The sequence below is a fragment of the Pygoscelis adeliae genome, unplaced genomic scaffold (genome assembly GCF_000699105.1).
Source record: "Pygoscelis adeliae isolate BGI_AS28 unplaced genomic scaffold, ASM69910v1 Scaffold616, whole genome shotgun sequence".
Classification (NCBI taxonomy): Eukaryota; Metazoa; Chordata; class Aves; order Sphenisciformes; family Spheniscidae; genus Pygoscelis; species Pygoscelis adeliae.
The window spans coordinates 47,207-60,871 of NW_008824906.1; the positions used below are offsets into that span (position 1 = coordinate 47,207).

Genomic DNA, 13,665 nt, shown 5'->3' on the forward strand with positions numbered 1-13,665 from the left:
TCAGTCACTCAGAGCAAGAACTGCGTTAAGGTCGGGGGAGGTTATTGAAAACATCTTTGTTCTTGCCTCTGGCAACCTAATGAATGTATTTTTTTGGCATTGAAAGCTGTTCTTTAAGGAAATAATTGCCGTTCTTTGGGTGATTTTTTTGACTTCATGTCAGCGAAAAAGGTAATTTTGTAGTGCTTAATTTGACTACTTTAAAGTGAGGATCTCATTAAAATGTTGAGTGCACCAGAAGTTTGGGGTGTGAACTTCCATGCATGTGTGTGTTTCCCTAATTGTATTAACTTGAGTGTGCCACGTTGACCTTTTTGCTTGAGTTGCAGGTTTGTGACTTGTGGCTGCTAGTTTGGATTTTATTCAACTGATTTAAAACTTTTTCCTTAAAAAAGAAGTGTTAGTAGTGATTCTTTGGCTTCATGCGTTTTAAATGCAGTGAAAAGCCACGTTGCTTGTTTAGTATTTCAGCCTTAAATGAGTTGAGCTACTTTAGGTTAGCTCCATTTTCATCCTCCTAAACTTCATGGTAGAATTACATTTTCCATCTTTTATTGTTGTTGCTAAAACGTCTGTATTTTGAATCCTGTGTATTAGGGCTGGAAGCTGCCGCTGTCTTAATGCCCTAGTCTGTGAACACAGATAAGACTGAGAGTAACTAAAAGTTATTTCTGCTAAATGACCATTTGGTTGCTTTTGAAATAACTGATTTCTGGAGGATACCTCCCTACTACTGTTGGGAGTTTGGCGATACAACAGTTGGTGGAATTTATCTGCTAGCAAAAGCTCAAATATGAGGCAGTTATGCTTATTTCTGCTTGTACTGCTTATTTTGTCAGAAAGTTAAGCCATACCAACAATATTTTTTACATGTTTGGGCTTAAGCCAAACAGGTATGACTGTACCAACAGACACTTTCAAGCGTGTACTTGGCTTTGTGCTATTTTCCCCTCTTTTAGGGCACCTGGTTGGGAGGGAGGGGCCGCAGAGAGCACAGAAAGGTTTCCTTGTTCTCGGTTCCGGTGCCTGGCTGCCAGGAACGGCAGTTACAAGAAGTCCTGTGTCTCTGGGCTAGAGCGTACTCGGTGCCGAAAGAATATCCGGGATTACAACTATCGGGGCTCCAGTAAAGATTGATTTTTGTTTGTTTTTTAAACGTAGTCTTGCCTAGTCTAATTTGAGTTGCTCTGGGAGGGTCAGTATTTGGTGTTTCTGGAAGTAGAAGCAACAATTCCTCTTACGTGATATTTTTCTTCTCTTTAGGTGTTCTGTTGGAATATACGTCGCACATTTATGGCGATTCTGAGTGTGAGGGCAGACTTCTGCCAGGCCCAGCACAGCATCCTGGCTGACAAGTGAGCTGAGTGCAGGGGGTTCTACGTGCCATAATTACTTTGCCTTGAAGACTCCAGACACAGCGAACACACTCAAATATATGGGATATCTTCTGCACATTGGAAGCATATTCCTTTTACTGACTCTAGCAAAGCTAAGCATCAAGAAAACAAAGTGGAGAGAAAATCTGCCCTTACTTTTTTGCCTCACCAGTGCCTAAATGTAGAACAGGCTGCCTAGTCTTGCATGTAGTCAGAATTTTTGGAGTCTGAAGGATACCACCTGCAGTAATTGAGGCCGAAGTTGAATTCAAGTGGATTCTGAAGCAAACCTGCTTTTCTAGAAGCGAATTCTTTAAGGAACAAACACGTCAAAGCAAGCTCTGATCAATCCCAGGCATTTTAGTGGTCTTTTTAATGTTTTCTGCTGTGAAACGTTTCCAAGGTTATTGATTTTTTTTTTATTTTAATTTTTTTGGCCCCTTACACATTTTGTTTGCCATTATGAACCGTCCAGCCCCCGTGGAAATTACTTACGAGAATATGCGTTTCCTGATCACTCACAACCCAACCAATGCAACCCTCAGCAAGTTCATAGAGGTAAGGCAGTCAAATAAAGTATCATCCTTCTTTCCTTATATGCTCATAGTTTCTGTAGAAGCACTGAACAGTCATTCTTCACACCTGTTGCTCAATGCTTTGGCTATATATTACATGTTACTTGAAACTTACGGCATTTTTATCTTTAATATATTGTTCACATTCTCTTAACAGTATGAGAGAGAATCCACCAATTACTTTTTCCAAAGTCCTGCGTGTCTTTAATTGCGAGAGGCTGACTGGTCTTCCATTTTAGAATACAAACACACACCCTTGCTGTCGTTCTTGTCCTGGTTTCTGAAGGACTGCATGTTCTGCGATTCTAAACGTTATTTTTCATTAAATAATGCGGCGCTCCTAATATAGCGATCTGTTGCTCATCTTTTGGCTTTTGAAGAAGTAGTTAACAGAATTGTAACTGGTTTCTGACCTTTCTTCTCCTTTAGAGTAGGATTAAGTGCAATACTTAAACTGATGTTTCAGTTTACAGGATGTGTTCTCAAACTGCCCTACCAATCCCAGAACTGTCAGAGATTCTGGGTGCCAGAATTTATCCGTGAAAAATGACATCTGCCTGGGTCTAACTGTGGGAAGAGTCAATTACGATAGGTCTGACCATTACTGACACCATAAGATCTTAAATACTGCAAAATTCAGTAGTCAGTTTTCTGAAAAAGTAACAGATGGTATCATCAGGGAAGCAGTAGTACAGTGTATTTCTGCATTCTAGTTCACTCCAAACCTGCTACATCTTTGTGCCCTTATATCTAGAGGACTTTTATCTTGCATATGCAGGTCTTTTTCATTCCAAAGAGATCCTGTCATCCGATACTGATGCCTGACTGTGGCTATTAACAGGCTTCCATCATTTAGCAGTGTGCTCTTCACTGTGAATCTGTTCAGGTATTAGTGGTTAATTTTGTCTGAAAGCCACATTCTTTTGGTCTTTATATATATTTATTTTTTCCCATTATTGTGGATTGTCTTCCTTTTTCAGGAGTCTTGACTCTGGAATATGTATTACTGCTAATTGTTAGAAGTTACAGTGATTCAGTCCAAACATGAGAGGAAATTCTGCTTGCTGTATGAACCTTCAAAGTGAACTGGAACAGCTTTTGTTTGATCTTCTGATTATTTATCTAGCACAATGTGCTACTTATAGTGCATTACAAGGAAGCTAGAGTATGGTGGTGTGTGTGTTCTGTTCCTCCCTGCCTCAAAATGTCAACACTGGCTGAAGCAAACAGTTCCAGGCTTCTATTTAAAGAGAAGAAGAAGCTGCATGGAGAATATAAGCAGCTATTTTAATTTTGCTCGTATACATGCAATTTTTTTCCACCTTGGCATTTACCTAGAGAAGAATAATTTGGAGGGGTTTCACATTTATTCCTGTTGCTTGTAACCCTTGTCCTAATGTAGGCCATAAACCCCCCTCTCTGAGTTGGCCCTTGCTCCTTCATTGTGTAGTCACCTTGGAGCTGTGCAATAGTCGCAGTACTGCTGACTCCGTGTAAAATGTTTTGTTTTGTAGCTGAAGAGAAAGTGCTTTAATTCTCTACTCTGTCAGTGTGCTCACATGTTTTCCTTTTTCTTAAAGGAGCTGAAGAAGTACGGAGTGACAACCTTGGTGCGAGTTTGTGATGCCACTTATGATCAAGCTCCTATTGAAAAAGAAGGAATCCAGGTTCTAGTGAGTTGCCTTTAAAACTGTCTAAAAATGAAAAATCACTTGTCCAGAAGTGGTGGGGATGGCCTTCATGCTTTGGGCAAGAGCTTATGACTGTTTCAGACCGGCCAAAAGCAATGTGATCCCCTGCATCAGCTAAAGCTGGTTTTGAGAAACTCGCTGTACTTTTGCGAAAGGTACTTGCTGATTCATTACTATTGCCTGAGCGCTTAGAAATGTCTGTTCCTTGATTTCTGGATTTGCTGAGGTATTTTGGTTGTCTTTTGGTGACTGGGTTGATACGAATCCAATGTTCAGCCTTGTGGTTCATACAGCTGCGTTTGGTCCTTTTCTCTAGATACAGCACTTCTTGGCTTTACTGTTGACTTTCTCAGGATGCAGATAAAACGCCCTTCTCTCGCTCTTTCAAAAAGTGCCACCTTTTGAGACTATAGCTGACGTGTTGATACAGGCTTCCATGGACTGGCTGTAGCAGGATATTGATCGATAGCCTCATCACTGGAGCCTGGCTGCTGGTGGCTGCCCTCTTCAGCAGGTGGAATTGCTTAACTGCTACTCAGAGTTAACATTATGCAATGACTGTCTGACTGTATCGTCTAGTATTGCTTGGTGTTTTAGGGGAGGTTTTTTTAATAGGTGTGTGCTCATACGAGGCTTGCAGGCGGTATTTTTCCAGGCAATACTTCTGAATTATTATAGTGTGTCAGATATAATCAGTTTAATTTACTGGAGTGAGTAGTAGCCTGTTGTGAGGCCAGAAATTGCATCTTACCTTCTTGTTGCAGGTAGTCAGTCTTCCATTGCCTCTTGATTTTTTTTTTATGGCTCAGTTGGAGGAAAACTTCTGCTGTTTTCCATTAGGAGAAAAACTTGTATCCTGGCATATCTGTGAAAACTCCACCTACAGGTCAGTCAGGTTTCTTGGCTCCCGGCCCTAGTAAGCATTTACTCCAGTTCCAGGCAGCCACGTGTGCCTCAATGTTGTTGGAAAAATCAGGCACTACAGGGCTACTGGTGCTCCTAGGGCTGTGCTCTGGAATAGCATTTTTGTTCACTCTAGAGCTGTCTTGGACTTGAGCGTGACAGTATTTTCGGGCACACTGCTGTGAAACCTCTAGCTGCGATACTCCTGAGGTTGCCAGAGGCTGGAAGGATTAAATTTCTGGTGTGGAAGCCCTCAGAGCCCCAGATTTAAGCTGGGGCTTAGAGTATTTCTGTGTTCCTGTGCCAGAGCACAGCTCTGAGTTCTTCCTAGAAGACTTAGGACAGTTTTGCAGGTGTCCGGCTCTGCCAGGGTGGCTGCCCTGTGAGGCCAGCTGACCTTGGCTTCTGCAGCTGTGAGTGAAATCCACCTTCTCCGATCCATGGCCGGGGCCTCTGGGGCAGCTGCAGGAGCTGGGGAGTGCTCTGTGCTTGGAGCCTGCGCTTCTGAAATAGTTCGGGGATTTTGGTTCTCAAGAAACTTTAAAAACTTGGTGTTGGCTAGTGCTGGTGAAAGCAGTTTTTTGAGGAAGCTTTTCTAAAAACTGGAAGTGCTGTTTCTGCCAGCTCTGCTAAGCACCGTTCTGTTGGAGAGCCTTTCACTTTGAGTAACACATGCGAGTGTCTTGCGTCTGTACGCATTTGCCTCAGCTAACAAGCCTCTCTGCGTTTGGTATGTACCAGTTCTTCTTAGTATTCCAGTGCTGCAGAAGGCGAAACAGGAGAGAGCATAAATCCACCAGGCATCTGTTAAGGGTAACAGAAAGCAGGAGGTGACAGGGAAGGTTTGCTGCTAATGTCATCACCGATACTGATGATCCCAGTCAGGAGGTTGTCTTAGTAGTTTACTGTATTGCAATAGTGTTTTGCTATTTGAGATAAGCTTAACTAGTCGTCACTGACACGATCACCTCCTGTATAGCTTTCTCCTTCCTATGAATGCGTGCTTTTTCAAAGCAGAGTCCTGTTGCTGTTCAGAAATTGTATTAAATTACCATCTGGCTGAGAAAATAACACGCCACTATTTAAAGCTAATATTTGCTTGCAAAAATAATGTTAAGATTAAAAACACAGCCTGAGAGAGATTAGTGTCTATTTTAAAACTGTTGAGGTCAGAAGCGTGGTGAAACCCCTGAAAATGAAAGCATTTTAGCAAAGCCTGCTCTCATGCCGTGATACAGGATCATGTACTGGCAAGCTGGGTAGAATGTGGCAGCTAGAGAGCTGCTTTGGCAGATGGCATAGTGAGAAAGGAGAGAGTTAGAACTTCGATGTTTGAAGTAGTACTATTGCATGTGCATGTTTATCAACAGAGATTAAATCCAGGAGACAGGAGGCAGGGTTGGATTTAGTTTCCGTGGGCTTCTGCAGTTCTTAGTTATGTTCATGTATAAGGTCTTGTAACACAGAAGTGCTACATTGGAAAAACTGGTAGTTTTTTTCTGGAAGTATTTTTTGCACTGGCTGGCAACCAGGGAGGCTGCGATAGTTTTGTTCATCTTCAGGATCTAAGACACGTTTCATTGTTCTGCTTCTGTCGGTCCTTCATTTACTGTTCATCCCCGGATCAGACTTCACGCTCTGTGCCCTCCAGAATGGCCACCACCTGAACGCTGGCAGGCCGTCGGAAGTGCCCCAGTTAAGAGATGCGACTTCATTGCCATCTGATATTTACTGCATCGCCAGGGGCTCTGGTCCTGAAGGTGGGAAAGCTCCACGCTGGTGGCTGCGGTCCCGTCCTACGCAGATGCAGGCAGTTCTGGGAGTGTTTTGCTGCTGTAACTTCAGTGCGAGTTGCACACGGGTTTTGAAGAAAGGGGTCTTTGTCCCTTTAAAGTCCTGTTACTGCTTCTTGGTCATCTCAGTTCTGCATTGCCAATCCTGCAGTCGTTGCTGACTGACAAACCCAGAGCTGTTCTGCTGAGTAAGGCTGTTCCAGATAAAGGGTAAATAAGAATAACCCTTTCTTGCCTACCATCCTTCCCAGCTACTGCAGGGTGGCACAAAAGAGCTGTATTTTCTGTTTGTGCAATCTCAGTGCATCATCCTGGTTATTAATGACTGTTTTGGTTGTGGGTTGTGGGGCTTAGCAATTTGTTTTCTATCCTGTCCGACAGGAATTTGGAGGTGATGCTGGCAGAACTCATAATGAGGAAAATAACTGCAAAACCTTGCTTCACTTACTCCTCTAGTCCCAGAATTATTCTTGTCCCTCATTCTGGGCAGTGTCCCATGCAGCAGTGTGTTATCAGTGCTGATTTAATGTCAGTGGTGTACCATTCCTGGGGAGGTGGCAATCTGTGGGGAAATGATGATTGTCGTTAATGCAGGCCAGCACAAGAATTGTGTGGACATGGTGGTTAACATGTAAGCTAAAGCAATGTAACAACCTCCTGTATTTCTGAAGGAAAGGATTTAATTTAATCCAAAACTAGGACACAGAACTGACATGTAAATCCTGTTCTTTGCAAGGCAGTTTCAAATGAAAGCGTCTTGCAATGGGTAATGCCTCTTCTCTTGACAGCCCATACATCTCTTCCTGGGACACTGGATGACACTACGCGTAAAATAATATAGCTAGCAGTGTGTGACTGAGTGGAAAATCTCATAAAAGCCCTTTATTAGAAAGAACAAGTTTTACTTTAGTATCTTGTTTCTATAGTCTTTTATTTTGCTGTGTTGTCCCAGATATTTTTAATTTCCCATTTGCTTTAAAAAAGTTCTCTGCACTCATCAGACTCTGTGTGTCTTTCTGAATTAATCACATAGTTATATATAACTTTATAGTTATTTCAGTCACTTAAAAGCTTTTTGGTTTTGTAGTTCCGAGACGCAGATTTCCACCTTGCAGCTTTTTTTAAGTGCTAACACATTTCTAAGGTGCTCTTGGGCTGAGGTCTGTGCTAAGCTGTACCTGCTATTCGGGAAGTATTAGGGTAGCAAGAAGTGCATTGCAAAATGAAAAGTCTGGCGGATTTTCACCTTTGGTTGTACTTGTTCAGAGTTTCTGCGTGCTTCTTTCAGGCTTCAGAGAATATTACTTCATGTTACCCTGTTCTCGAGATACTACACGGAAAGGCTTGTTTCTAGCCCATGAGGGAAGAAGAGGCCTTCTTTCAAAGCAATTTCCCTGCCATTTGGAGAGGTGGTTGAATAATATGAAACTCTGGCTATGAGTCTCTCTTGTACAATGCATTGCAGTCACCTAATGAAAAGTGTTAAATAACTACTGTTATTTTTTTCCCTTGCGTCTAGGAGTGCTCTTTCTACAGCACTCCCTGTGTCTGAGAAGGTTATAAAGCATGTGATGTCGTGCTTGGTCTTGAAATATAGGACATGTAGTACTCCACTTAGCACAAGTTCCAGGAGAGAGCTGTGACCTCAAGAAAATGGGAAGCTTCTCACATGTAATTTTGATTTGCAGCCATGTTGATGATATTAAATGTGGCCTAGGTGGTGTAAATGTTGGCTGCCCGTTTAATAGGCAGAAATGTAATTTAAATGCTGATTCGTTGTTGACTTTGCTTTTGTCTAAGCACGCTTCTTTTTTGCTTGTGAATGTGGTTTTTTGACTTGAAAATACCCAGGTAATTTTAACTGTCTTGCTTATTGGAGGCATGGCAGCTGGACAAGCTGATCCATTTGAGCTGTTATGAAGTACCTTCTCCTCTGCTGATCCCCTTGAATTTTTATGAAGTACCTTCTCGTCTGTACAGAGTCCGCAGTACAAATAGTATTTTAAAAGGTTGACACAACCACAAGCAGAAGTCTACAGGGTTCTCATCTTTCAAATGTTTATTTGAAATGTCTATTGATTTTTACATATTTTTAATAAAATGAGATTTCAAGGGCAGCTATTTTTCTAAAAATCCTATACTACAAAGGAGTTAGTGTAGAGTTTTATTGAAATTTTATTGGAAAGTGCAATTAAATGGTGGTTAAACATTTAGTGTTGCATTATGATATTGACTTGCAAACTTCCGTGCAACTAGAAAAATACCCACAGCACTGGGGTTGGGTGCTGTGGGTATTTTTCTAGTACTTGAAAAACCACCTTGCTGTTGATTATGGATTGAAATCCATATAGCTAATGTCCTTTTTTTTCCTTTAAAGGACTGGCCATTTGATGATGGAGCACCACCCCCGAATCAGATAGTTGACGACTGGCTAAACCTGTTGAAAACCAAATTTCGTGAAGAGCCTGGATGCTGTGTCGCTGTTCACTGTGTTGCAGGGTTGGGAAGGTTAGTATTCCACTGTCTTGTTTTTATACTGGGCTTAAAGTTAGTTTATTTGTTCGGGAGGTAGGTCATGGAAGGTGTTAAGTAAATGTCAATTTCTCTGTTTTCTCCCAAATAACACTTTAAAGGAGAAGCATCAAGTTTGTGTCATTAAAGCAAGAGAGAATTATTGCAGCTTAAAAATGTTCAGTAATCTCATAATTCTGATCCAGAACGAGAGGAGGAACTTGGAGAGATTGTTCAGAACACTTCTGTCAATCATGAACGACACGAGCAGTTAGAGATGCTGTTATTTTGAAAGCATGTGTCATTCTGCTAAAACAATAAAATCTCTTGTGCTTCTTGACAAATGCAATATACATGTATAGTACAATTTCTAAGGCTGTACAGTTTGGTTTTTTCATTTCCCCCTGTTTTCAACTGGTATACTATTAACCATGTGGTAATTAAAAAAAAAATTAGAAAAACTGGTTCAATTACTTAGACTAAAGTGGCTTCACTTTGGTGGTAAGAAGTTAGGCTTGTATTTCTTGCTCACGTGCAGACTGATGTTTCTCTCCTCACCACTCAAAATATAACTTCCTTCTTTGGGAAGAACTTCCTTTCAAGATGAAATAAAAAAAGACTGATTCAGGAAAGCTAAATGCTATGTTCATATTCCCAAATGTGATCTCTGAATGTTATGTTTATCCTGTGGGCTAGGAGGAAATGGAACTGAAGTGTTAGTATTCTTACAGTAACCATGGGACTGTTAATATTGAAAGATATGAATGAGCGGGCAAGGAAGGTGGATTAAAGAAGTCAAGTAAGCACGGAGTCGGAGTGCATCAAATTCTTAAATTTCCACCTCTAGAGAAGAAGATATGGGGGAAATGAAGAGGTAGAGGGAGAAATGGCCAGTATTTAAAGACACAAGAGCCAAAAACCCAAGGCAATTAACATTTGTTTACCCATTTCTGCTCTATTTTTATCTGAGGAACATCTTCAGGAAAGTGGCCACGTGTAACTTGAGACTCGAGTCGCAACTCGAGACAGCATTTTTTTTTTTTAAGTGGCTGTTGAGGTTTCAAATTGTTTCCTTTGGAAAGTGAATAATTCTGTTTATGCAGGTGCAGCATGGCAGTGATAGTGAGAGTTGTTTCTCCTGCACTTTGTTTTTGTTTAGCCATGAGTAGAAGTTGTGCAATTGCTAGCACCTGTTTAATCCTTCACTACTCTACAGTCAGAGGTGCCTGTTGCAGTTGTGTGTGTTCAGTGGGGTGAACATCAGTCCGGGGGGAAGTCAGTGTGTACTGTGACTTCGGCCTGTTTGAAAAGCCAGCTCTTTACACTTAACCGATTTTCCAAACTGTGGACCCCAAAGTAGAAAGTTTTACTCTATTGTCCCTGGAAAGCCCAGTTCTGTGTACAGCACATAATTTAAAAAAAAAAATACAATCTATACAAGTCATCTGTTTAGTGCTTCATAGATCTATCTCACGTACAGCTAAATCTACAGTGTCCTAAGAAGCAAAATGCATGCAAGAGGTATTAGACACTTGTTTTAGTGAAGTGGAAAATTAGGTTATAGTGAAATGAGAAGGCATAAAAATTGAGAATTATTGTTTCATGCCCCAAACACTAAGGAGCTATTGATTTTTATTTTTTTTGTGTGTGCGCATTGGAAACAGCTGTCTACTAAAAGAAATTTTACATTAGGTACTCAGCAGGCAAATGTCTTTCTGTAGATAATGCTTAAAGAGAAAATACTTAAGCTATTTGTTTATGGATTAATTTGATGTATTTTGAGGGGTTCAGTATATTGTTTCTCCAGATCTTCCTTAAATATTGATTTTTCCTTTAGGGCTCCTGTACTGGTTGCACTTGCTCTCATTGAATGTGGAATGAAGTACGAAGATGCAGTTCAGTTTATAAGGCAGTAAGTTAAACTTCCCCATTCTCCAGAAATATCTCAGTTTATGTTGTATTTGAACAGCATGCGTCTTCAGCAAAGTCTGTTAGATTTCTGATTTGTTTTCTAGTAGCTATATCCTGACAATAATGGGCATGACTTTGACATTAATGCTGAGGCTTATGCCCTTTCCTCTGCTTAGAGATGAGGATTAAAAGGTGATCTCTACCTTCCCCCCCCGCCCCCAAATCTGGGCTTATATATTAAGCCATTGACCTAAGACTCAAAGATTTTGAACTTGGGCAGAAAAAATGTCTGGGCTGGGGCTGTAAAAATCGTGGGTGCATTGGACATGGACTAATTGCTCCTAATTAAAAAAAAAAAAAAATCTAGTGAGGTTGGGCTCCCAAGCAGAATTTCTACAGCAAGTAGGTGAGCACCAGCACTCCTACAAGTGTTGTGGGTGAGTGTGTTATCCACCCAGGAGATGTCAGAAACCACCTGTCTGGAAAATAACAAAACTGGTAAAGGGTGAGAGTGCAGAGCTCTGTTGGTTTAGCGATAACATCAGATCTTGAAATGAAGCCCAGCAGGTAAGACTATGTTGAATGAGCTTTGCCAAAAAAGCAATTCATCCTTTTATGGATTCCCAGGGTCTTCAGTTATCTTTGTAAACTGTATTGCTGTCAACGGATTTTTCTGAATTTTTCCTTTCTTAAATTCCTCTTTTCTCTTCCTGGGTACGGTACCTTTTATACAGAGAAGCTCTTTTCTGAGAACCTCTTACATATTTGTATCTGAATGTCATGGTCTTTATTTACTAGCTAATATAATAAGTAGCACATGCATCTGCAAGGAAAGGGTGACCTTGATGTTGTTCAGTAACTACTGCTGGCAATAGAAATAAACTCTCTCCATCCAAGAAAATATGCTGGAATTTGCTAACTGGATTTTGATTTTAATATTGGCATGTAAGTGAACTGCGTGAGCTGGCCTGGCTTATCCTTCCTCAGTGTCAGTGGATGCGGAACCAAGCCAAAATGCTGTTTTTTAGATACAGAAAAGCTTTGAAATGAGGACTGATCTGCTTTAGAATGTATATGGTGATTGAAGCAGTACTTTTTTCCATTGATATTAGCCTTCATTCTCTTTGTTTTAGGAAAAGGAGGGGAGCTTTCAATTCCAAACAGCTGCTTTACCTTGAGAAATACCGACCTAAGATGCGATTACGCTTCAAAGATGCCAACGGTCACTGCTGTGTTCAATAGAAAAAAAAAAAAATCTCAGACGAAGGCAGAAGTTAACATGGCTGTTTTCTGGACTCTTGGCACCTGGAAATGTGAATCTGGAATCAAACTACGTCATCAAATTAGTGGTGGAGTCAGTGCTCCTCAACCTCTGTCCTAATGGTGGTGATGATTGAAAAAAATAAAAATAAAAAAAAAATTAAGAGAAACATTTCAGTGAAGGATTGTTTTCTCCTTAAGCTGCAGTTTGAACATCTGCAAGGAGAAAATCAGTTTCTGAACCTTCTGTATTTTTAACTTTTTAAGAAAAGAAATAAAGTAAATTTTATGTCTAAGGAAAACCAGCAGAGCATTGGCTTGTGCAGAAACTATTTTCTTGATTTGAGGAAAGTACCCCACAGTTAGGGCCTGATACATTAATTCCTATGGGACTCTCTTAAATGGAGTTGCCTTCTTTTTTTTTTCCTAACCTTGCTGGGACCTGGCAGGGAGACATGAGGAGGAGCCTTTGTTGCTGTATGGGAGCAGTCTGACAGCCTTAAGCCCACCCTGGGCATATTCTAGAGATGGGGTGATGTCTGTGTTGTATGTCTACATGGTGTTCAGACTCTGCAGGTGTGAAAAAAAACTTCCTGGTGGGCTTTAACAGAAGACTCACTGCCTAATATCTAAAAACCACCTTTTCTGGTTGGTGGGAGATAGTGCTTTTGACTGTGTGAGAGCACGCGTGTGTGTGATTTTGTGTGTGTATGTCAGTCTTACTTTTTCCAAAGAATTTGGCTGAAATGTTAATTGTCTTTCTGTTGCTAGATAGGAAATCTATCCCGGCAGAAGACTGATGTTCAAAAGTGTCCTAGGTGAGCAAGGGGCAATTCAGACAAGGACTTAAAATTAATTTATCTGTCACAAGGCTTTTTGCTGCTGTCCAGATCCTCTGCCTTGCTGAACACAGTAAATCGGGATTTGGGGGGAGGGTCTCATTTGTATCGTAGATGAGGTAAAGATGGTACGCACACAGAAATGCGGTCCACGAATAAATGCCTAGTATGGGTGTTTTCACAGACTAGCCCTCATGTACAGTTCAGTTTAACCACTGATTGCCTTGTTATTTTTTTTTATTGGGCTCTTTTGGAGGGAGAATCTCTAGTTACACACCAACATGCCTATCACGTATTCACCATTGGCAGACTGTAAATACGCTGATTTTTGGAGTGTGGACTGGCACCACGTTCTCTTTGTAGGGCTGTTGGTGGTGTCAGTGTATTAATCAAGACAAGTCATTTTACAGCCTCTAATAAGCAGTTTCAGCCAGGCTACTTCTACCAAACAAGTTAACTGAGTCCCCTGCCCCACTAGTGACCTCATTTGCTTTCAACTTGACATTATGTCTGTAATATTCAGCCACTGAAGGCTTTGAATACAGGTTTAGGGTCATGCTCTCCTGTGATCTTTTGCTGTGGCGCACCAAAGGCTTTTGTTGGTCTGTGCCTGTAGTAGGTGTAGACCGGTACCCATCTTTTACCGATACCTCAGCTGCTGGCGGTGTGAACTGCCTTCACAGGATTTCTTCCTGTTCTAGACTTCTCGTTTTAGCCTGCAGCTTAACTGCGCAAGCATTTTTCAGAACACAAGTAATGGACCGTTAGAATTGTATTCCTGGAAGGGATTTATAAATTTAAGGAAA

General features: G+C 41.1%; 1 protein-coding gene across 1 annotated transcript; it reads left to right on the forward strand.

Annotated features, from left to right (window-relative positions):
• The first annotated feature begins 1,263 nt into the window (after positions 1-1,263).
• On the forward strand, positions 1,264-12,327 carry PTP4A2 (protein tyrosine phosphatase type IVA, member 2). Its single transcript, XM_009324906.1, has 5 exons — positions 1,264-1,934; positions 3,532-3,624; positions 8,716-8,846; positions 10,687-10,761; positions 11,894-12,327. Exons 1-5 carry the CDS (start codon positions 1,839-1,841, stop codon positions 12,000-12,002), a joined length of 504 nt encoding a protein of 167 aa, XP_009323181.1. The 5' UTR covers positions 1,264-1,838; the 3' UTR covers positions 12,003-12,327.
• Positions 12,328-13,665: the final 1,338 nt, after the last annotated feature.

Coding starts and splice junctions, on each gene's coding strand:
- PTP4A2 (XM_009324906.1), top strand. CDS start 1,839: ATGAACCGTCCAGCCCCCGTGGAAATTACTTACGAGAATATGCGTTTC. Junction 8,847..10,686: donor TGTGTTGCAGGGTTGGGAAG/GTTAGTATTCCA, acceptor TTTTTCCTTTAG/GGCTCCTGTACTGGTTGCAC. Junction 10,762..11,893: donor GCAGTTCAGTTTATAAGGCA/GTAAGTTAAACT, acceptor TCTTTGTTTTAG/GAAAAGGAGGGGAGCTTTCA.